Raw genomic sequence first — 22,281 nt, forward strand, 5'->3', positions numbered from 1 at the left:
AAAATAAAGCTCTTTTTTTTAATTCCTTTTTTTCCTCATTTTCTACCAGGAGAGGCAAAACACGAGCAGCTGAATTAGACTGAGACACGTTATTAAAGCAGTGGGGAGACAAGGTGATTTTACACTAACTGGTCTCTGCAAAGTCAGATCAGTTGTAAGCACACATCAGTACAGTGACTGTGCAAGTTTCAGCAACACCAATTCTTATACCTGCCAAGCCAAGATGTCAGGCTTGTAAAAGCGCATATTTGGCGTAAGTTTTAAGAATGTAATAAAACAGGATATATATTTCTGTTTAAATGCTTAACTCCATAAAAGCATATTTACCCAATACCTTTCCCGTTAAGCCACACAGTCTCTACAAATTGTTTTAATTAGGCACAGCTTCCCCAGTAAAGGAATGCACCCAGCTAGATCCACTGTACAGTTTAAAGGTATAGAGTTAGAAATACACACACATGCATCTGACATATGTAACAGTTATGAACAAAGGATACTAATTCCTACCTGCAACATACAAAGATAGTTTAGAGCAGTTTTGGGGAACTTTCCCAGAGAAACAGAAGATATTTAGTTATTCAATTTAACGATGATGTTCCCTTTATAAAACTGCCTGGCTTTCTGCTTTACCCTAAGGCATCTGCTGTCCAATTCAGTGGTTCACACACAGAAAAGCATCAAGCAAAAATTACCTGCAGGTTTATAATTTTGGAGCAATCTCTGATACTACAACAAACACTACCAAATAAAGCAGACTTATTTCATTGGGAGGTATGACAGTTTGCATCAACATTTGTAGACTCCTGAAGCAAGATGAACTACTGCAACACCCATCTCAATTGATTAAGACACGTAGCATTGGCTTTTCTTTGGTCCAGCAATATCATATAGACCGAACTGGCAAGTGCCTATGTGGTATTTCATCCTTTAATATGAAGTTATTAATCAAGCTTTAATTGAGGAAGCAATGCTTAACTACTACAGTCACTACAGATTATGTTATGCCAAGCTTAATACAAGAAACACTTTCAGATTCACTGAAGACTCACACCAAGTGCGTTGTTTCATGCAATGGAACCAATATTCATGCAACTATTGAGTTTGAAAAATTTAGCTAAATGCTCTAATTTTTCCTCAAAGCACATGATTCTAAAGCACTTGTTTAAACCATAAGCTCAGTGGTCTCCTTTTCTTGATGTGATACTCAAAGGTCCTTAACACCCCCTTGGTACCTCCCCCCCCCAGCCCCCTTTTCAGGGGTTTGAGGATCTGCCAAGGACATAGTAGGGAAGGTCACTCGTGGGAAGGCAGAGCTTGTCAGACACAGCAAGGTTTTCTCTTCATGTTCAGCAACTTGCTTGGTTCAGATCTACAGAAAACAACCAAGTCACTGGCAGATGTCTCCCCTGGCAGAGCCAGCGCTAACACATTCCAGAAACCAGTCCATCTTTTCCCCTTCTCTACCCCCTGCTAGCTTGGGGCTTTTTCCCCAGCAGCAGCTTGTGATGGCAAACATTTGTTATTCTGTAACAAAACCATAGGCTGTACTTGAATTATCCCTTTACCCCAAAAAAGCCTCACAGGAAGAAGTCTCATTATATACATTCTAAACCGAATGTGAAGAAAGACCACCATCCCATGTTGTATTATCCTTTGTTATTAAAAAAAAAAGCCAAGAGGAAACCCTTGGTAAGAGTGGAGCATATTAATTATGACAAGACATCATGACATATCAGTGAGATTTAAAGGCCGCTAATAACACTTTTTGTAGTAATTAGTGCAAGATAGTTATCCCATATAAACAAATATTTGATGGTAGACTTCAGTGATAAACAATTCACTTGATGACATTTACATATAAATACACATAAATAAAAACCTACATAATTTAGGTTTGTAGTTAACAAAAAGTATGGTCTGAAATGAATTAAATGTAATTGTATCTAGCTGGATCAAAGCTCTTCCTATAATGATACTCAAGTATGTGGGGTATGAAAAGCATAAATGTACAATTCTCAATTTAGTAAAGTACTACTCTATAAAACAGAATAATGAAAACAGCTCTTACATTTTAATGTAAAGTATAAAATTGTATATTTACATTTACATACACTTTACTGAACTACATTTGGTAGCTCGTGGTAAAAAACATCCCTTTTTGAAAATCTTGCAAAAAATACATCAACTGCAGATATGATCAAAAGTTACTAAGTTAGCAGCTGACATAACATCTGTAGTAAAAATATATTTTAGGAAAATACCTGGAAAGACCTAAACACCAGTAAACACTTTAAAACTATTTGTGAAGTAAAAATTGTAGCAAAACCCAGAAGAAGCTAGCAAGGGTAACAGGAACTATTGCATACCGCTCTTTAAGAGCCATGTAGCGACTTAGAACAGAAGCAGCAGATATGGTAGGAGTTTTGTGGTGTAACACACCACAAAGTGGAAACTGGAGGAAAATAGGAAACCAGTTATCCAACTTCTCTCTCGGTTTATTATCATTTTTATGGGGAGAAGTATAAGAAGATGACAGAGTTCCTCTCACTGAGCTTATCCTCCATCAAAGGCTAAAACAAATTGGTAAAAGGAACCCAATTTCAAGAGCCTTGGACCCCGAACTTAGAAACATTTACCGTATGTACTTACAGTTCAGTGGACGATAAATCAGATTATTACACTACAAGTTGCAGGTTAACTTTAAGAGTTAACACTATTTTGCAATATGAAGTGCTTCTTAATATATATATCTATATAACATATAGATATTTGTAAAATACTCGTGCAGATTTGACAGAACAAACTACGGAGTCTTTTCTTCCCGTTAACATTAAACTCTCAAGTCTTTTCTTCGCATTAACAGATCTTTACCTCCTACACAAGGAGTTTCAGGATTCAACAAGGATTTCCACAATATGATCAAGCTCATTAAGATCAGATTTACAATTAGAGTTAGAAGCTGTATTTGTTGGAGAAGAAAATGTTTCAAGCCCATCACAATGTCCCATTTTTGTGTTGCTCATCATGCCTGTTAACATAGTATCAAGATCATAGTAAGAATTGTCAACTTCTGAAAACAGATCTTCAACCGAATTAGGACTTTTATTCTCCAGTGTCTCAAATATTTGATCTAAAGATTTCTGAAAGTTTCCTTTATTTTCTTGTGGATTCTCCATTTCCCACACGTTGCTCTGCAGGTTTCTCGGAGCTTGCACTGAAGAGGCTGTCGACATAGTTTCTGAACTATCTTGTCCCTCGTCACCCTCAAAGTCTTTACTGAATGTACCATAGCCTGGAACATGCTTTCCCTCAGCTTGTTCCCTAGATGAACGACAGAGGATATCTGTTGAAACAAGACGATCCAGGGATGTCTGCCCTGTACTCTGTGTATTTATCATCTGCCAAGTCCCATCCTGAGTCATTTCCTCTTGGATCTGACGTACCGTGTTGGCTATAAGTACCGAACGACAGAGGTTGGGTTCAACCAGCATGTGACACAGCTGAAGTTTAACCAAGGACATATCTAAAAGCGACTGCCTCTGAAGATTATAGGAAGGAATAGCCTTAATACCAGCCAGAGTCCCTTCAATATCTTCTTCACCATCAAAACATTTTCTCTTTAATCCTCGAACAAACATTGTGTCCTGTTAAAAAACAAACAAACAAATCTTGTACAACATCAACAGCTCAGGAGGGAGGGGAGAAACAAAAAAAGACTAAAAAACAGAACAGCAAATTTTAATCTTAAATTTAAAAAGCAAATTCTTTAAAGATAGAAACATCAGAATTGTCATACCAGGTTACAGAAAGCCAGTGTGGTACAACAGGGCTCAGGAACATATGGACTGGGTCCCAAAGACGGCATTCAGGAACCAGGGGGTGAGCAGGTCCACAAGGCATGGCATTGGAGAGAGGCAGGAGCTCCCAGCTCCTGGCTCCCATGAAGCTCCACACTTGATGGAAGTCAGGAGCCGCTGCTTCGCACAGAAGCAAACATCTCAATGGCTGTATTTCACCTACTGGAGAGGCAGTGTCTCCTCGCTCCTCCCGAGTTTCTACTGGCATGCTTAACCTCTAATTTTGGAAATAAAAATACAACCTGGCACACCATCTTTAAAAGATTTGACCCCTCCAGAACATTAACACGCCTAACAAAGTAACATGAAAAAAATACTACAGGCAGCATTTGTGAAAAGATTAGCTTATTTTGGCTACACAGAGAGTAGTATTTAGATTTGTTCCATGTGACTTGAGACATTCAGCTGAGGTGCCCAAAGCAGTCCTTCCGGTTCCCTTACTCAGGTGAGTAGGTGAACTGCATAATTCCAATAAGAATTGTGCAAGTCCAATAAGGATAGTAACAGTCATCCTCCATATGGGCTACTATACTCCTTTCCCAGTTGACTTAAGACAGCAAAATTCCTGTATTCCTAGTTTAGGTTCACCAGCTAAAAATACACAGGCAACATGCAGGCTTCTCATTATTCACATCTAAAAGTCACTTGCTGAACTTTCCAAGGTGTGCCTCTCAAGTACCAGCCTCAGGTCTTCTTCTGAATTACACTATTTTTAACAACAGTGCCTCATGCAAATATTGCAGCTGATCCTTGGAATACAAAGTAGCTTTTTTTTTAATGCAGTAGGTATAATTTCTTTTAGTCTTATAAAAATCAGGCTGCAAATGAAAGCTGGTATGTGATCTTTCCATTTATGCTTCTTCGTTACTTCCCTTCTAAGTCTTCTGTCCTTAAAATTCCTGTTTGTCCAATATTTGGGGATTTTTTTTAATGCAGTAACCCAAACAAAACATAGTTTTTCAACTAAAAGCTGATAAAACCAAAATACTATTGCAGTGTCTTTCTATATAATTTCCCATTTCCCTTGGTAAGCCCTAAACTCTGCCTTGCTTTTCTGATTGCTGCAGTATATTCCATGTATTTTCGGAGAGCTCTCTCTCAGCTTTTTCAGAGTCACTAAAAATCCACCAAAGGGCAACAACACTGTTCTTTTCAAAATACATTACATGCTTATCTACTGTGAAAACCTGGGGATAGCACAGTAGCGAGATAAACACTTGGTCTGACTCTGTACAACACTTCTTACATTGCTGTACATATCCATGAAATAACCTTTTTTGGGATTTGCTGACTCTTAAAAGATTCCTTTCCACTGAAGGTACAAAACTCTTTAGAAATCTTAATGTGCAGAGACTACAATATAGAATACATGAACTTGGTCTTATGGTTATTTTTCATAATTTCTTAAAAAGTTATCCATGGAATAACAATATATTAAATACCTTGGAAGTTTCTTTAAAAATTTTATCCTGTAACCTAACATATTTGCATAATTCCCCTTAAATATAACCCGTGTTTCTGCCTGACAGTGCCTTTTCCAGATTTTTAGACATTCCTGCAAACTTCCTATCAGAGGATATCCTATTTATGTACAGCCACTCACCCTCCCCTCCATGTGAAACAACCTCTAGAAATATCTTCTGGGACTATTAACAAACCACGTCATCAAACATTAAACACTGTGCAGAGTTTGAAGTTTCTTTTATTTCAACTTATATTCTTGTGAAGAGTAATTAAAACTTCAATTGAATGTTAACCTGGTTTACATACACCTAATGTTTGGCATTTAAATGCCTTCGAAGGCACACCAACAGAAAACAGAACACAGCAGAAAACTTGAAAACCTCAATACATCACTCACACATTTGGGCACATAGGAGCAGAGGAAAAATGTTTATGGATTCTTAAAGGTAAACCTTTCACAGCATTCACTGGGGTTTTTTTATAACACTTGCTTCCAATTAGTGTCTTATATCATAAAGCCAGTTCCTTGTCACCCTGTTCTTGCAACTGCACAAAATACTGTGTTATGGTTTAATTTAAGAAACAAAAAATGACATACCAGTAACTGTGTTTGATGCAGTCCTTCCTCTTCTCCCATGCTACTGAGCAAGAGTCCATACAGCAAAAGTGAGAGCACCACCTACCAAGTATGGGGAAACAGGATGTCAGGCAAGGACAGGAGATGAAGAACAAAATAGTTTTGCTTTGATAGCTCTATCCTCATGTCATTCCTACAAACTTAAATAGTACTACTAAACTCAATTCACAGCTAGAGCACAAAGGTGATTTGGCCAACAATACACCCAAAATCTGCAGCAGAAGGAAACTGCCAGTTTAATTCCAAGTCCTAGGCTATTACCCTGACCTTTGGACCAGCCTCTCCCTTATCCCTACGCCTTTTGCCATTTAAAGAGCAAACAAAATCTTCAGCGCTCATCTGAAAAATTGAAGTGAGCACAAAAGCTACTGAAAGCAAGTCTTCCTCACTTTTGTTACAAAATGATACAGTTTTCACCTTGCTGTACAAAGCCGAGCATATCTCTGTAGCATCTAGAGAAAAAGAGCAGGCAGGCACAAACCCAAAACTGAAACACAGCTAAACCAGAGAGAATTTTCCTTTACCAGCACAGAAACTTTATGACTAAGATTTACTTTGCAAGATGACAATAATGAAAGTAACGACAGCAATGAAATTTTTTTAACTATAAAGGCTGAGTTTTTAAAACACATTTAAGGCAAAATAAGATTTTATATATCAAATACAGCTTCCAATCATATGCAACAATTCCCCTAATTACTGAATCTGAAAAGAATGCTGTTTCAACAGGCTACAAAAACTTTTATGATAAACTATGAAAACAATTCAGATACTTTTCTAGACATGTCTGTACAATACAAGACAGTTCCGCATCTGCAACTGAAATGCATACCTAGAAAAGCAACAAGTAAAGAGGATGCACATGGATATCCCCTCTTGTTTTCTACTGTGGGTAGTAACAAACAATTTTTCAAGGGTGTTTGCTCTCAATATTGGGAGGAAAGAAGGTGGCCGACAAAGGACTTGCGGGTGGGGGTGTAGAAAACATGTTTATCCTCAAGAAGCTGCATAGTCATTAAAATACCACAATGGAAAAAACCCCCACCTTTAACATTCTCAAGCCAAAATCCTTTGACTTGACCCCGAATATTCAGACTAAATGCTGTTATGTCATGGACACTGTATTTCAACCAACTCATAGTCTCATTCTCTTTTATGGACTAAGCCCACAGCAACATTCAAAATAGTGTCTGAAGGCATCTGAACTACAACTTCAGTCAGACACCACTGTATCAAGACAATAAACCATTTTTTATTTCTGGCAAACACTTTATGACACTATAAAATGTCAGAAGTTTTTGCTCCCCAGGTATACTTTCAAAACATTCTATAAATGAAAAATTATCTCTTTGAGAGCCTGTATATGGTAACTATTTGAATCCCAAAATTTCTACTTTCCTGTAGGGTAGGTGACATGGGCATGAACTTTGTTTAAAAAAACCCACCCAAACAAAAAACCATCCCACAATAACTACAGGTAAAAACAGTGCAGTCACAAGAAAAACAAACTGAAATATTTTCTGGTGCTATTTGGTTTATCTGACAGTTTTGGGGGAACAGGCATCGGCCGTTTGCGTCCCAAAATAGCGGACCAATACAGGAGGGGACCGTTGAAGGAGCTCTTGGTAAAAGAGCCATTACCACGTCGACAAACTCAATGACAGGGGATGCTGGCAGACCAGTCCAGTCTGTAACCTATTTACATACTAAGGAAGGAAAGTTTTCCCATGCAATATAATAATGGGCATGTGATTCCAGGTTCTTCCCTAGAGCAACTGCCAAACCACGTGGACCTCTGTTAGTATAAACTTATGAGAATATGCCCATCACAGCAATAATTTCTTTAGGTTCTGTTAACTGGCATACATATGTGCATCAGAATCCAAGTTCTCTGCAAAAGCACATTAACTTCATAGCTATTATCAGATGCAATTAAAACCTTGCGCATAAATGACCTCCTGCAGACTTCTCTGCACTATCTCCAACAAGCACTCATCTCAAGAGAATGCTGAATTTAAAACTTAATTAATTAAAATCTCACTACGTTTTCCTATTGATTTATGTATTAAGGTACTCAAAAAGGCATTATTCATTGTGTAAAGCCCTTCGGTACACAGGAGCAAGACTGCTCCTGCTTCAGAGTCAAGGTGTTCAAAATCCCCCAATAATTTCAAGCATCTGCCTCTGCCAAAGAGGCAATGTCTGGCCTAGTTACATCATCTCCCATCTTCCACTGCTATCCCAGTATCATAAGCCCAAACTTGGTGTGCTAAACTAAACTTCTGTTTGAAACAGCTATACAAAAAAAAAAAAAAAGCTGTCAAGGAGACAACAGCCAGCTGCAGAATAACATACCAGGAAAAAGCAGTTTTGGTGTTTGCTTTGTTTTTAATAGTAGCACAGGGAGCACAGTATTATGTAATTCATTACAAGTTTTGGTTTTAGGATTGACAAATTCCCAGTCTGCTTTTCAAATAAGGTGCTCGAAATCTGATCCAACTCTTACTAGAGCATCAACTTAAGGCATTCCAGATTCACACTCAATTCAGACTCATATAGTGATATGCTGCCAAAAATACAGTTAAGTACTGAAGGGAAAAAGCTGCTTCCCATTAGTTGGGGTAACAGAGAAGATAGGGAATTTTAGCAATGCTCATTTTTAGGAGAAAGCGGACAAGACCTACCTAGGCCAGTGCTGGAGGTTCAGTGAAGCACAGTCTACCTTCTGTACAGCTTTAAGTACAGTGATGATGGTTGCAAGGGAAGACAAGAAGGGGCTGTATCTCCCCTCTGCCACTCTAATCCTCTCCACTCCAACACTGGCTTTTTTAAGAACCGTGGGAAGAAACCAAAGCTCTGTGTAACGGTGAAAAAAAGACGGAAAGAGAGCTACTACTCCTCTTTAGACACGCACGTGGGCGCATATGGTGGTGTCGAGTTATAAGGTGGGATGCAGACATAGCAGAGGGCTGGCAGGGCCAGAAACATCCCTATTCGGACTGGGACAAAGGACTCTATAAAGCTCTGGGGTCTGGTCCACGCCCGGGGCGTAGGGGGCTGGCAGGCACCTCTCCGGGGCACGAGGGATTCGGGAAGGGGCTCCAACTCCCGAGGAAGGGGAGGCTGGGCAGCTGGGGCAGGAGCTCGTGGAAACGCAGACGGGGCCGGGGTGCGCCGAGGGGGGGGAGCTCGGCAGAGCCGGGGGGAGAGGCGGGACCGGGGCGGGGAGCGAGGGGGAGCTGCCCGGCGGTGGGAGGGCAGCGGGGCTCCCGGGGGTGGAGGCGGGGGCGACGCGGGAGCGCGGCTGGGGACGGGACCCAGCGGAGGAGGAGAGGGGAACGGGGGAGCAGGGCCCTTGTCCCGCCTGCCCCGGCCCCTCAGCGCGCCCGGCGGTTACTCATCGCCCCGCGCTCCCGCCGCCATTTTGAATCGGCTCTGACCCCTCCGCGGGCTCCGCCGGCACCAGCCCCCCACGGGCCCGACCCGACCCAGCCCAGCCCGCCGTACTCACTCACTCACCGCCTCGCCGCTGCTGTCGCCGCCGCCCGCGCAGGAGCCCCCACTCCGCTCCCGCCTCACCGCTCGCTCCGCGCCTGAGGGACGGGCGGAGCCACTCGGCCCCGCCTCCCCCCGCCCGCCATCTTATTGTCAAACCCCACAAAGGGACCCGCGGCCTCGGGGGCGGGCGTTCCCCGGCGGCCACGCCCACCGGGTGCGCGGCGACCGCTTCTATTGGCTGCTGTCAAGCCGCGCAGCCGTCGCTCAGCGCTGCGATTGGCCGTAGAGCCCGCCTGTCCCGCCCCCGGTCTCCGCCCCCGAAGGCGGTGGGGTTGCCATGGCGGCCGGGCCCTGCCCCTCGGTCCTGAGAGGCTGAGGGAGGCGGGGGCGGGGGCGAGGCGGGGCCGCCCCGATTTCAAACGGCGGCCAGGGCCCCGCGGCGTGTCTGGGCTCTCGGCCACGGGCTCCGGCGGGAACAGGTTCAGACCTGGCCGTGCTGCAGCCCGCGGGGAGCCGCGGGAGGGGGGCGTTGGCTGCCCCGGCGCTCCCCGCCGTCAGGCGCCGCTTCCCTCAGGGCTGGGGAGCCACCGGCGCTGCTCCCCGCGGGGATGTCAGGGGACCTCAGGACTCCATTAGCAAGGCCTGCGGCATTTCCTGCTCGGGTCCGGCCGCTCGGCCTCGGGTCTCGCAGTCACAGCCGGGAACCCCCGTCCTTGGGGAGGGGGTGACGCCTCGCACCCCGCGGGGAGCCGCTGTCCGAACACCAGCCCAGGTGGCCAAGAAGGCCGGTGGCATCCTGGCTTGTATCAAAAATAGTGTGGCCTGCAGGACAAGGGCAATGCTCATCCCCCTGTCCACTTCTGGCCCCCTTAGTCCAGGAAGGACATTGAGGCACTGGAGCAGGCCCAGGGAAGGGCAATGGAGCTGTGGAAGGGTCTGGAGCACAAGTCTTATGAGGAGCAGCTGGGGGTGTTTAGCCTGCAGAAAAGGAGGCTCTGGGGTGACCTTATCACTCTACAACTCCCTGACAGGAGATTGTACCTGGATGGGGGTCAGTCTCTTCTCCCGGGTAAGCAGTGACAGCATGAGAGGACATAGCCTTAAACTGTGCTAGAGGAGGTTTTGTTTGGACATTAGGAATAATCTCTTCACAGCAAGAGTGATTAGACTCTGGAACAGCCTGCCCAGGGAGGTGGTGGAGTCATGTCTCTGAAAGTGTTTAAGGAAAGACTGGACATGGCACTTAGTGCCAGGTCTGTTTGACACGGTGGTGTTCGGTCATAGGTTGGTCTCGATGATCTGTGAGTTCTTTTCCAACCCAATCGCTTCTGTGATTCTGTCCCCAGAGCTGCCGCTGCCCCGCTGAGCAAACCCCCCCTCCCCGAGCCCTGCGCGCCGCTGTGACCCCAGCCCGGTGCAGCTGCACATCTGCAACCACTTAGGCCGCCCCAGCGTCTCCCGGTCGCTCTCCCGGCAGAGCAGCTACGTGCCGGCTGCTCCAGAGCTGCCAGAGGGAAGGAGGGGGGGCTGGCCCAGCCTGCGGCTGCCGCAGAGGCGGCAGCTGCCGCCTCCCGCCCCCGGGGCGCGGCGGGGAGGGGAGGGAAATGGAGAAAGGGTGGGATAGACAGCGGGAGCGGGGACATCAGCGAGGCTTTGGAGCTGAGGTCTTGTAGAAAAGGCTGTGAAACGGCAGAGCTGTAGCTTGGTATGATAAAGCGGGAGGAAACAGCATTTCCATGGCAAAGCAAGATCTGCCTTTGGGACGAGACAGGTTTCAAAGCACAGTATTTCCCCTTGTTTATTTATGGTTCCTGGCACCGTACTTATGGCATCCTGGTGCAAAAACATGATCAAAACTGTGCAAGAACAATACCACAAAGAGATTCTCGTGCTCTGCCCAGCTTGTCATTGAATGTCCTGAGTTGGAAGGGATCCACAAGGATTTTTGAAGTGACAGCTCCTGGCCCTGCACAGGACAACCCGAAGAATCACACCATGTGTCTGAGAGTTGTTCCACATGTTTTTTGAACCCTGGTAGGTTTGGTGCTGTTGATTTTTAATGTTGGTGGTGTGGTTTGTTTTGGGATTTTTTTTATACTTTTTTTTTCTTTAAGCCCCTGTCCTTTAATAAGGATTTCACTTGGGAAATAAAGGCATAACATCAAAGCATGAAACATGGCTTTGGATCTGATGAATCGATTAAGATTCTCAACTACAACCAGTCTTAGCATTAGGCTTTCACTCGACTCAGGTATTTCTTTAAAAGTCTCTAAGTGACAAAATTTAGGTGTTTTCTACCATGGTACCCAGACTTGCAGCAAGGAAGTGAAGTTTCCACATGCAATATATATACTCTTAACACATATTTGTCACTTTATAGTAACAGGACCACACCATATCCCTCATTATTATGGATCACATTATTGACCATGGTTTCCTTGGGAATATCATAATGTTCATCTAAGAAGCTCTTTGTAAGTATTCCCTCCTTGCAGCAGTGCATGCTGTTGTTAAACAGAGTGCATGCACTACCTGGATATATTTCCATACCAGCATCCTTGACACCACACAGATCTGAGTTTTTCATCAATAGCTAGGCTGATGTTTACACTGTGGTTTCACATTGTAACACACAGCTCTCCAGGGTGGTTTTCCCATGTTGGAAATTGAAAATCCCCTCCATGGCATCGAGTTGCATTAACTTCAAACTAGAGATCCTTATATTGGCTCCTGGACAGTCAAAATAGTGATCTCCTTTCCCTTGTTTTTCTATCACAATATTTTCTGGCAGGCCTTAGCCTTCGAGTTCAACTAAACCAGCACTGCAGAACAGCCTATCTACAACACAGTGACCCGAACAGATGATGACTGTGTCTCCTTCATAACAGGCATTTACAGCTGACAATGGGTCATGGTGAAACTGTATTTCTAGGTTTTCACCACAATCAGCTACAAGCCCAGAAGGCACATGGTGTTCAAGGATGTCACAATGCAACCTCAGTCAAGGCTCAACACATCACACAAAGTAATCAAAGTCATCCTCCTCCTCCTCGTCCCAGTCCTCCAGATGCACTGGTAGAAGAACCTGATGTGCTCTATAGCTTGTGCTGTCTGGTCAAGCTCTCCTGACCCATCATACACAACCCACAGCTCCTGCAGTGGTACCTGACATCCCTTCAGCTTCAAGGGTTCCTGCGTGCGCTCCAAGGTAAAGCTGCTGTCCCATGACTTGCACAGGACAGGCTCTCTGAGTCGCACAACTGCTTTAAGAGCTGAGTAGTCTACACTAACCACCCCAATAAGAACCTCAAACACATTAGTACGCCAGATTTCCTGCCATCCACACAGCTCAAGGACTTTTTCCAGCTACTCAACTGTGAATTGTTTCATCTCAGAAGCTTTACAGTGTTAAGGAAGAGTTTGGACCCTGGGTTGGCAGAGGCAGAGTTTGTTTCAGCTTGAGCTGGTGCCTCTGGAGAGGGACCCAGAACAAAGAAATCCCTGGGCCTTTATCCCTCAGAGTCTCTGCACCTGATTCTTCCCGGGCTCCTTACTTGCCTAATGGTCTGGAGTTTTCCAACACCTCACTGGATTCTTTCTCCATGTCCATGTGGGCAGGCCATTAATTGTTCTTTTCTTCCAGCTTGGGGCCCTCCAGGGCCTCAACCTTATCTGAAGATAGTCAGTCTTTCTCTGTTTACTCCCCTGCTTAGCTCTCCATGCTAACAAACAGTGCATTTAAAGTTCCCAGGCTTTGAGCAGGGCCCACTCAGGCTAAACTGTAGGCAAGTTACAATTAAACTTAACCCTAGACTACTAATGTCTAATATTCTATAAGTAAACTTAATTTAATCCCCAACATGCAGTCAGCCAAGGTGTAATCCTGGCAAGCTCTAAATCGCTTGTGAAGCAAAAGATGATTGGTGTGAAAAACATCTGGAAAAAGCACATTCCCATCTGGCACGGTCCTTCCTAAAAACAGTCCCTGGTTTGTCAGGACTGCCGCAGTCACTCCAGGAGTCATCGCTCCAGACACTCTCAGCATCTTCCTGGAGCAGACCTAGGGCTCCCTCTCAGCGCACTCCCGCAAGCCACCGCCTCTCACAGCCGGCAGCAGGGCCTGACCATCCTCCCACAGCCCCCTGGCAGCCCTAGCTCGGCAGGAATTCAAATAGGTGTTCCCACAGCAAATCCTACAAGAACCTTTGAGCCTCCGTGGAGGCCCCTCTCGAGGCAGTGTGAGGGCTGTTCCCTGGAGGATCACTGCTAGAAGAGTTCATTTGCATGGCTCTTTGTAATGTTAGCATCATCTATATAGTAAGGTACTTAAGTCCCCTCTCCTTATCCCCCTTTTTTTTTTTTCCTGATTAGCTACAATGACAGGATCTTGACTGTTTTGTTTGTGGGTTCCCCCCTCCAATAACCTCATGAAACAAGAGGATGTCTTATGGCTTAAGAACTACATGATCTATGTTTCTGATGAAACCAGTGAAAGAAAAATGGTGAAAGGCTCTCCGTTTTCTTTGAAAAGCTGAGAAACTATTGATGTCTCATCAAGATATGATGAGATTTGATTATTCTCAGGAGAAAACCACTCTCACATCTCACATATGTGAGAAACAAAACTCAAAAAGTCAAAATGGAAAAATCTGGACAGATCTATGCAAAACAAAATAACCTGAAGTATTTACTAGAGAGCAAACAATCTCTGATAGAACTAGAGTTAAAAAGAATTTAATTGAATTATAACCACAGTATAATAAAGAGAATAATCAAATTTTAGCTACACACTAAAAGTTTTCACTCTCCTACTGGTTTCAGTAAATGAAATTTTAACACCACAGTTAAAAAGAACAGATGAAAATCCGGTAATTTCCTAAAGAGATATTTATATATTGAGAAAGCTATCTCATCTGGGGAAACTTTTACAGCTAAAATAATCTGCAAGCAAAAGCAAAACTGATGCCGAAGTTGGAGACACAAAGCGTGGGGCTGTGCTGGATAGAGATGTCTGCAAAACAACCTGACGGGGGAAATGAAAAATGAAGAAAATAACTGCATCCAAAGAAAAGCAAAGAAAGGAGGGAATTACTGGTTAGAAGTGTCCAGCAACTTTTAAATGGGAAGGTAATTCAGAGTATCTACCAAAACTTCTAGACAACTGAGAAGCATTGCACCTAGTGAGACACTGCAGAGCAGCCTGCCTGCTGATAAAATGAATAACATGGGGGACAGGGAAAATGATGCAAACCAGCTCAGTAGGTCTGTCCTAGGAAGTCGGGTCACCACTGACACCCAGTAAAACCTTCAGAGCAAGTGACAGTTCTAAAGGGATTTAAAAGCAGTGGCAGCCTGTATAAAATATGAATGGGATGCTCTTCTTTGTCTGAAACAGGGGTACAGGGCTGGTTTAACAGGAACAGGCATAGCCTTGACCTCTCCAAGCAGGTCCAAGGTGCAGATCAGTCCTTAGCACGTGGTGGGGCTTACTTGAGCTGTGTCGTGTGGAGCTGCTGCCCTCGGCCCCTTCCCTTGGCTGGGCAGCTGTTGGCTGGTGCTCCGCAGGGATGAAGTACGGGCCCGACTCCAGTCTGTGAGCGCTGCTTGTGCGCACAGGCTCCAGCCGCGCCGCCTCCTCGGAGCGGAGCATCAGCGGCTGCGGGAGCTGTGCTGGCAGCCAGCTCTGGCTCTCCCCATCCCACAGCCCGCCTGCGCTGCCGGGAGCCCTGGCCAGCCCCTTCCTCCGGCGGTGGCTGGTACAGGGTGGTGTGACCTGCGTGCCATGCTCGTTGGAAAGCAGCCACTGCTCCCTCCCTCCGTCCCAGCCCCCTTCCTTCCCTTCTGGAGCGAGTCTGTGCTGGGCTCTGCTTGATGCGCCGGGAGCTTTGCTGCTCCTTTCTCAGAGTTGCTCAGCCCCTGCTGTGCTGGCCAGACTTTCGCACATCGGCTGTGACGAGAAGGCTGGTTTTGAGTTGGATAGTGTTTATAAAACCTCAGAAAGTAACACAAACTCAGAGTCCAGGAGCGGGGCTGAAACTGCGCTTTTGAAAGACAAAAAAAAAAAAAAAAGAACCAGACATGACTCAGCCCTGAGCTGGAAGCTGTGAGCTGTCGTCAGCGCAGTGCTGTGCTCTGGCTGGCGGCTCTAACTGGGAGACAAGGTGTGTTAGCTCAAGCTCTGTGCTTTACCGGCACAACTGCATGTGGTTTGGAAGAGTTTTTGGCTGTGATCCCACTGGTTCAGAACGGGGACGGAGCTTGCTTGTCTCTGCCTGCTAAAGACAATGTAGACTTGCTCTGAGTCTGTATTGTTTCTCTCATAATTATTGTTTGATTAAAGCATTTAAGATATGTTTGTCTTTTTAATTTGGCTCCAGTGTAGTGCAGGAGGCCCACTCCTAAATGTGCCATTTCTTTTAAGCCCAACCTGGCAAATTCTGATTACCTCTGAGATAGGTAGCATTATGAAACAGTCCTGAGTGTTTCTGCAGGCAAGCACATTCCTGCAGCAGAGCTAGCCTAAAAAATCCAGAGGCAGATGGAAGAAAGGCTAAGGAGGGTAATTAAATGTGGCTGTTTCCTAAGAAATAAGCCTATAGTAGCAGCTCAGCTGGGCCCCATAAGCCAGGTACAGGATACAACTTCACCGCAATCACAGTGCACTGAATTTAAGAGAAAGCATGTTTGTCTTGTTACAGTGTGTTAATGTGTGAATCGACAGGAGTGGCTGGAAGTTCTGTTCAGCCTTCAGTGAGGGTAAACTTCTCCTTCGCTGCTCTGAGCCTGGAAGGGCTCTTGCTCTTCCAGGAGAGGTTGGACAAAGAACAGCAGGCATCTGGTGCCTGTAAAACAAACCAAAGCTCATAGCAATCGAGTGAACATTTGCAGGCTAACTGTAGCCTGATGTTGGATGATAATGATGCTGGCATCAAATGTTAGTGGCTTACAAAATGAGAATAGCATAGTCAGAGCACTCATCACACCAGCTAATCCACACATCAGCTAATACATGTCTGAATATGGCAGTATTGGCTCAGCTGGGTGTTTGTGCTGGCGAGAAGCTGAAGAGCAGTAGCAGGCAGGTGATGGGAGGGGGTGTGTGGCTGTCAGCACAACAATGGCAAAGCAAATCCCTTCTTAGGCAGAAATCTGTCTGCCTCAGGCCACCAGCCTCGGGCCTTAGGTTTTATGGCTGTGGGTATCTGATCTATCTACTAGGAGGCCAGGGGGATTAGGGGTGACATGAGCCAAGAAACGAGTTCTTTGTAAGAACTTGTACAGACTAAGATACTCTATGAGCTAAAAGCAGCACTGTTGTGGTTACCCAAGCCAGCAAGTAACTTTATGGAACCCATAATAAATTGCTAAGAAGTGGTATTAGTATGTTTTGACTGCAGGAAATAGAGTGGAAACAGGATACAGGGAAGCTGTTAAGCTTGTACTAGTCCACAAACTCTCTTAGCCTGCCTGGCTGAAGTATTATGTTGGAGTTAAAGACCCCTCATGTGCAGGTAGGTGTTGAAATCACTGACTATCAGTTTCCTCTTATGGTGGAAAGAACCTGAAAGGAAGAGTGCCCTCCTGTTACTCTATTTGTTTATGCTTCTCAACCAGCAGGATGTGACAAAATAAAAATTAAAAAAGTGTTTTCAGCAAGATTTAGAGTTGCCAGACAGTTCAGAGAAGGGATTCTACGTGGTGGGTGAGATGCAAAGCTACAAAACCAAAGGGGCTACAAAGTACACTTGGGAAATTCCATCTGTGACACCACAAATACTGTGTACGTGGCCTGGCAGGCAGGGGCCAAGAGCTGGTGTTGTAGAGGGCGGGAGGAAGAAAGCCTGGATGATACCAAGTTAAGGGCAATGGGAACCTCCAGTGACAGAGCCCTATGCACTGAACCAAACAGCAAAAATCTCCAGATTATGTACCAGCAATCAGCAAAGATGGATTTTAAAGTGCTGAACGATGTTTGGGGTTTTATTTTAAAGCTTCTAAGCCCTCTCCTGGATCATCATGGTAGTTCTGGTTTGTGTTTGTGAGGGACCAGATTGTTTTGTTGTTGCAAAAGTGCTGCCTTAAAAGGATTTTTAATAACTAGAGGAACACACCTACTTCTTAATAGGGCTTTTCTTTTAAACATACATTTTGGACACTTGAGTGCCATGTTATCTGGTGCTGCTTAAAATATGTGTTCCATATCTAAGCATAAATACCATAGGCTATGACAGTTGCTATAGCAACTAAGCATCTACTATTAAATAGCACCCACAGGCTCAAAACCCATGTGCAGCCTGTCACTACACAAGGTATTCCTTTCTTTGCAGCCAGCTAAGTACCATATTTTCACCTCGGGAGTTAGTCTGTTTCTGATGAATGTGTTTGTGCTGGGCATGTGAAGATCTTTTCTCCCCCACCAGCTCTACCTTCCTTTGAAACTGCAGATACTGTAAGAACAAAATAGCCTGAAGCAGTTGCAAGCTGAAGAAGTTAATGAATAATTCCTTTTTCATATATCCTTGAACATACATTAGAGTGTGGCTTTCAGATCTTTTAGGCCAGATTTGCAGTTTGCACCTTTGCTGTTCTGCATCTTTTGATATTACAGTGTTTTGCTCTTGAAACCAGCTTTTTGGAAGGCACCATGCTGTTCCTAGAAGCCGTATCCTTGAAAATTACAATACCAGTGGGAAACTAATTTCTGCAGTCATGGCAAACCGGAGTTATAATTCAAAAGCACGGTTAAAGCTAACAAAACTTTTAGGAATATGTAGGTCAGTTGTTTATTTTTAAGCTTGCCTTAAAGTTGGTAAGCATTTGGACCATGAAATCTAGGGGGAAAAAAACAGAAGAAGAAGAACACTGAGGTTAATATGCAGTAGCAGTTCTGGTAGTTGAAACTTCAGTAACAAGCTGTTGACAGCATTAGTTGTTTTACATTTTCCAAACCAGAAATGTGATTTTCTTTAGATCCATCATAAATAGTAAGGAGAATAAAATTAAGCATCAGTAAGAAAATTATGCTGGTTATAGAAGTTAATGCTTTATCTGCAAGTTAAAATGACCCTCTGTGCTCCTTGAAGAGTAGATGAAGGCTGTGATGACTTGTTGGAGTGTTTGGATTGTGTCCAAATTTTATTGGAGAGTTTGGTGAATCCATAGGTTAAATGGAAAATGTACTGTATCCACAAATTATTACTGATGTTGATTTGATGTTGACTTAGTAGAATTGCGTAGTCTATAAGAAAAAATACATCCTAAAATATAGTAGCAACATAGCAATTATAATTTATTGAAGGTATCAGAAAATGTTCATAAGAATTAGGTAAACAAAGGCTTGAAAAGGCATATTAAAAATGTGATTTTTTTTTTAACACTATTTTTTCCTAAGAGAATGATTGCTAAAGCCTGTGTGTACCTTGTCTGGTTAAAGGGTTAACCCAATTAGAACATGAGTATGAACACAGATAGCAGTCTATGAGCTGGTCTTGTTCTCTGCTCTGGTCCTGCACCTTGATGGGAATGACAGCTTTGACTTTTGTAGCAATAAAGGAATGTTAACTTATGTCTTCTGGTGGTCTGTCAGTAGCCAATGGCTTCCCAGCAATCATTTCAACATCTCTAATGTTAATGGAATACTTTGATTGGCATTACTTACAGATAGCACCAAATGCCAGTAGACTTGGGATAAAGTCATCAAAGCTGCAATGAGCAGTGGTGCAGGATGATGTGGAAAGTGGTTTACTAAGGCAGGGAGGCAAAGTGGGGCTCATCAAAGAGTTGTTCAGAATTTGCTGGGTGTTAGGTACTGCATGGGGCTCCTCAGCTGAATGCCTTAGATGATCTCTCTGCCTTCTGCCACTTACATCCTCTCCAGGGAGTCATGGACAGACCCTGGCAACTTCCATCTTCCTCCATTTTTTATTTTAGTGCAAGGGAATTGTCTCTCTCTTTTTCTCCCCATGACTTTCCTGCTTGTTTTCAATTCTGTTTTTTGGGGGGTTTTTTGCTTCTTGTTTTTCAGCCTGTTTGTAGCCATCATTTGGAAAAGGTTGAGTGTTTCTGCCTTATTTGGATAAATATTATAACCCGGTCTTGTGTCTGGCTCAACAGCAATCAACAGCACACACACGCACATCTGTACAGACTGTTCCACTGAGCAGCACGAAGTCTTACAAACTTATGATTACAGGATGTGAACTTAAGAGATATGAGCGTTATTAATGTTTTTTCTTCTACTGTGAAGTCCACCATGCCCAGCAGGAGAAATAGGGTAGAGTCTGGTGCCCTCTTGTGACTACATTAAATCCCTGGAAAAACATCATCCCGTGACTTGAAAGAGATTAGGGCTTGAATTACACTGGAAAACAAAAAGAAATTTATCCTAAACAAAAGCTGGAATATAGAAAGGGGAAATTAACCTCTCAGTGTAATTTCTGAGATGAAACTTCTGCGTGGTTCACAATAGAGGCAGTAGACTTGCAACCCATACATGACTGTTATGTTGAATATTTCAATGATATGTTGCTTTCAAAAAGCTTTTCTTCATGCTAGTCAATTAGATATGATACTAAAGGATGGACAGGTCAGGATTATATATTAATATTGCTTTACTTTGTGTAATATACTCAAACTACATTTCTACCTTAAGAAACCCCAAAATTCTCCAAATTCTGGGGGTTTGAAGTTGTTATGATCTGAAACTATGGTCCAGTAATTTTTCACAGCCTTCAGGGAGGAGGAGGACGAGGTCTGTTTTCACAGCTTTGGTTTAACTTCATGTTGATTTGTTTGTAATGAGTTTAAGTATCTCCAGAGTTTAAAAAAAAAAAAAAGATTATTTTCTGGGATTTTCCCTTGTACATTATTATTTATCATTTTGGAATTTTACTGGTTCTAGTATCTGAAACTGAATGCTAAGAAAACAAAAAGAAAAATATTTATTATAATTTCCAGCTTCTCCCTTCTCATGAGAGGGGAATATTTCTGGTCAGAAGAGGGAATGACTCATCCTTTAAAAAAGCAAGCAGGGTCCACTCAGCTTCTCATTAGGGAAAGCCCCGTGCTGAGTTAAAAAATCACTTTTAATTCTGCTTTTGTGGATACGGAAGTGGCCTTCTGACCTTTAGTTTCCCATCAAATCTTTATGACATTACAGTCTGCCTGAATCTGCTTCACACCCCTGTGTACAGAGGAAGTTCCCCATTCGCCCCTTTTTTTCTGATAGAAACTTGAGATTTGTTCATGACCTGCCTGGAATCTCCTGACTTTTGTCGATGGGCCATTCCCACAGGTCAAGACAACAAGAAGTCAGTGATACTCCTGAGTTCTCTTGTTGTTTAATGTACATTTTTCTTCCCTTTTGCATATTGCTGTGTCCAGTCCTGAGTTTAGTTTGAGGCTTGTGTGTTTGTTCCCTTAGGACAGAGCAGTTACTGCCAGTGGTGCAGTGAACTGCACCATCCCATTGAGAGCTGAGGACTGTCTGTTTTCCTAAGCCTTATTTTAGGGAAGAGTTGAACAAAAGAATTAGAGGTGGACAGAAACTGTACATGCAACTAAATGGAGAATTGCAGGATTTTTTAGTAATACCTCGTCAAATATCCTTTATCAAACATATTGTCTAGTCACCTATAAATGTCAAGCATACAATAATAAAAACTAACTGTAGTGGGTAGCGTGAGCCTAGTCTTCTCAACCATATGTAAGTAAGGCAACCCCTTCCCCCAAATTAATCAAATAGATAAGCTCAAATAAATAAGACTAGTTCTGTTGTCTCAAGTGTATCAGACTCACATTGTCAGAGACTCATCCCAGAAATCTGGTGCTAAGAAAGTGCTTCCCAATCTATGAAAATAGTGCCAGGAAGAGCTAGAGAGGCAGAGTCCACTTGAATAGGTCTCCAAGAACTAGGGATGTTGAAGATTTTTGCTGGGGGCCTATTGTGTACAGCAGTGCAATAGCAAACGCCATTAGTGTTACTGATGTCTTCAGTACCTGTACCCAGCCAGGTACTATGAGCCTTAAGAGTTCTCTTGGCCCTGATAGTTTCCAGTTTGGAAGTCAGCTCTGTAGATCAGTATCACTCTTATATTTTGGAAACAACAAAACACCTCCAAACACCAAAATATCCCAGTGAAGAAAATCCCAGCAAAGCCCCCGAGGGCCTATTGTCCATGTTACCAGAAGGAGACACAAAGTTAAAATGAAAGTCTGCATATTTTTTTTCTGGTGTCCCAGCATAAATAGAAGCAAATAAAGTACTTTGAATCTGACCCTGAAAGTGCTGACTCGTTAGAATTTGTGCTTTAATACCTTATATTTGCCTCCATGCTGTTCACTGCTCCATTGCAATAAGCTCTGAATATGCATACCACACACCTGCTCACTCTTTCTAGTATCTCCTGCAAGGGCTGGTATTTTAAACCGAGAAGCCAGACAATGCTCAAGGGAAGAAGTGTCACATTTTACAGATGGGGAACTGTGATACAGGCTGCTGCATTTCTAAGTAGCTTTCTGAACATGGATATTTGCATATTTGAACAGAACATCTGCGACTTCAGGTTTACAAGGCTTTTCAGGACTTTGTTTATCACACAGCACTTTTTTCCCACAGTATCTCTCTTCTCTTTGATTCTTCATCGCCCTCCACAAAATATCTCGAGACAGACCTTTGAACATAGAGGGGATGCTCTGTGATCAAGGGCTGAAATGCACAGGCCCTGTCACAGACTGAGGCTACCAAACAGGATGGATCATTTCGTGGTGTACTGAGAGCTTGCTCTTGTAGAAAATATTCATGTGATATTTCATACAATTCTTACC

The 22,281-nt window shown here is 43.6% G+C and overlaps 1 protein-coding gene and 1 pseudogene across 5 annotated transcripts; both read right to left on the reverse strand.

The window, feature by feature from the left end:
• CDCA4 (cell division cycle associated 4) lies at positions 1-9,634 on the reverse strand. Of its 5 annotated transcripts, XM_027674133.1 has the most exons (4): positions 9,478-9,634; positions 8,643-8,814; positions 5,920-6,000; positions 1-3,644 (listed from the first exon to the last, which is right to left on the reverse strand). In XM_027674133.1, exons 3-4 carry the CDS (start codon positions 5,956-5,958, stop codon positions 2,889-2,891), a joined length of 795 nt encoding a protein of 264 aa, XP_027529934.1. In that variant the 5' UTR covers positions 5,959-6,000; positions 8,643-8,814; positions 9,478-9,634; the 3' UTR covers positions 1-2,888. The 5 variants fall into 5 exon arrangements, with proteins under 5 accessions (XP_027529934.1, XP_027529935.1, XP_027529936.1 ...); XM_027674134.1 differs by lacking the exon at positions 8,643-8,814; XM_027674135.1 differs by lacking the exon at positions 8,643-8,814 and having other exon boundaries at positions 9,474-9,634.
• Positions 9,635-12,250: 2,616 nt separating this feature from the next.
• Positions 12,251-15,106, reverse strand: LOC113974961 (annotated as a pseudogene).
• Positions 15,107-22,281: the final 7,175 nt, after the last annotated feature.

The sequence above is a fragment of the Neopelma chrysocephalum genome, unplaced genomic scaffold (genome assembly GCF_003984885.1).
Source record: "Neopelma chrysocephalum unplaced genomic scaffold, ASM398488v2 Primary Assembly neopelma1_24, whole genome shotgun sequence".
Taxonomy (NCBI): domain Eukaryota; kingdom Metazoa; phylum Chordata; class Aves; order Passeriformes; family Pipridae; genus Neopelma; species Neopelma chrysocephalum.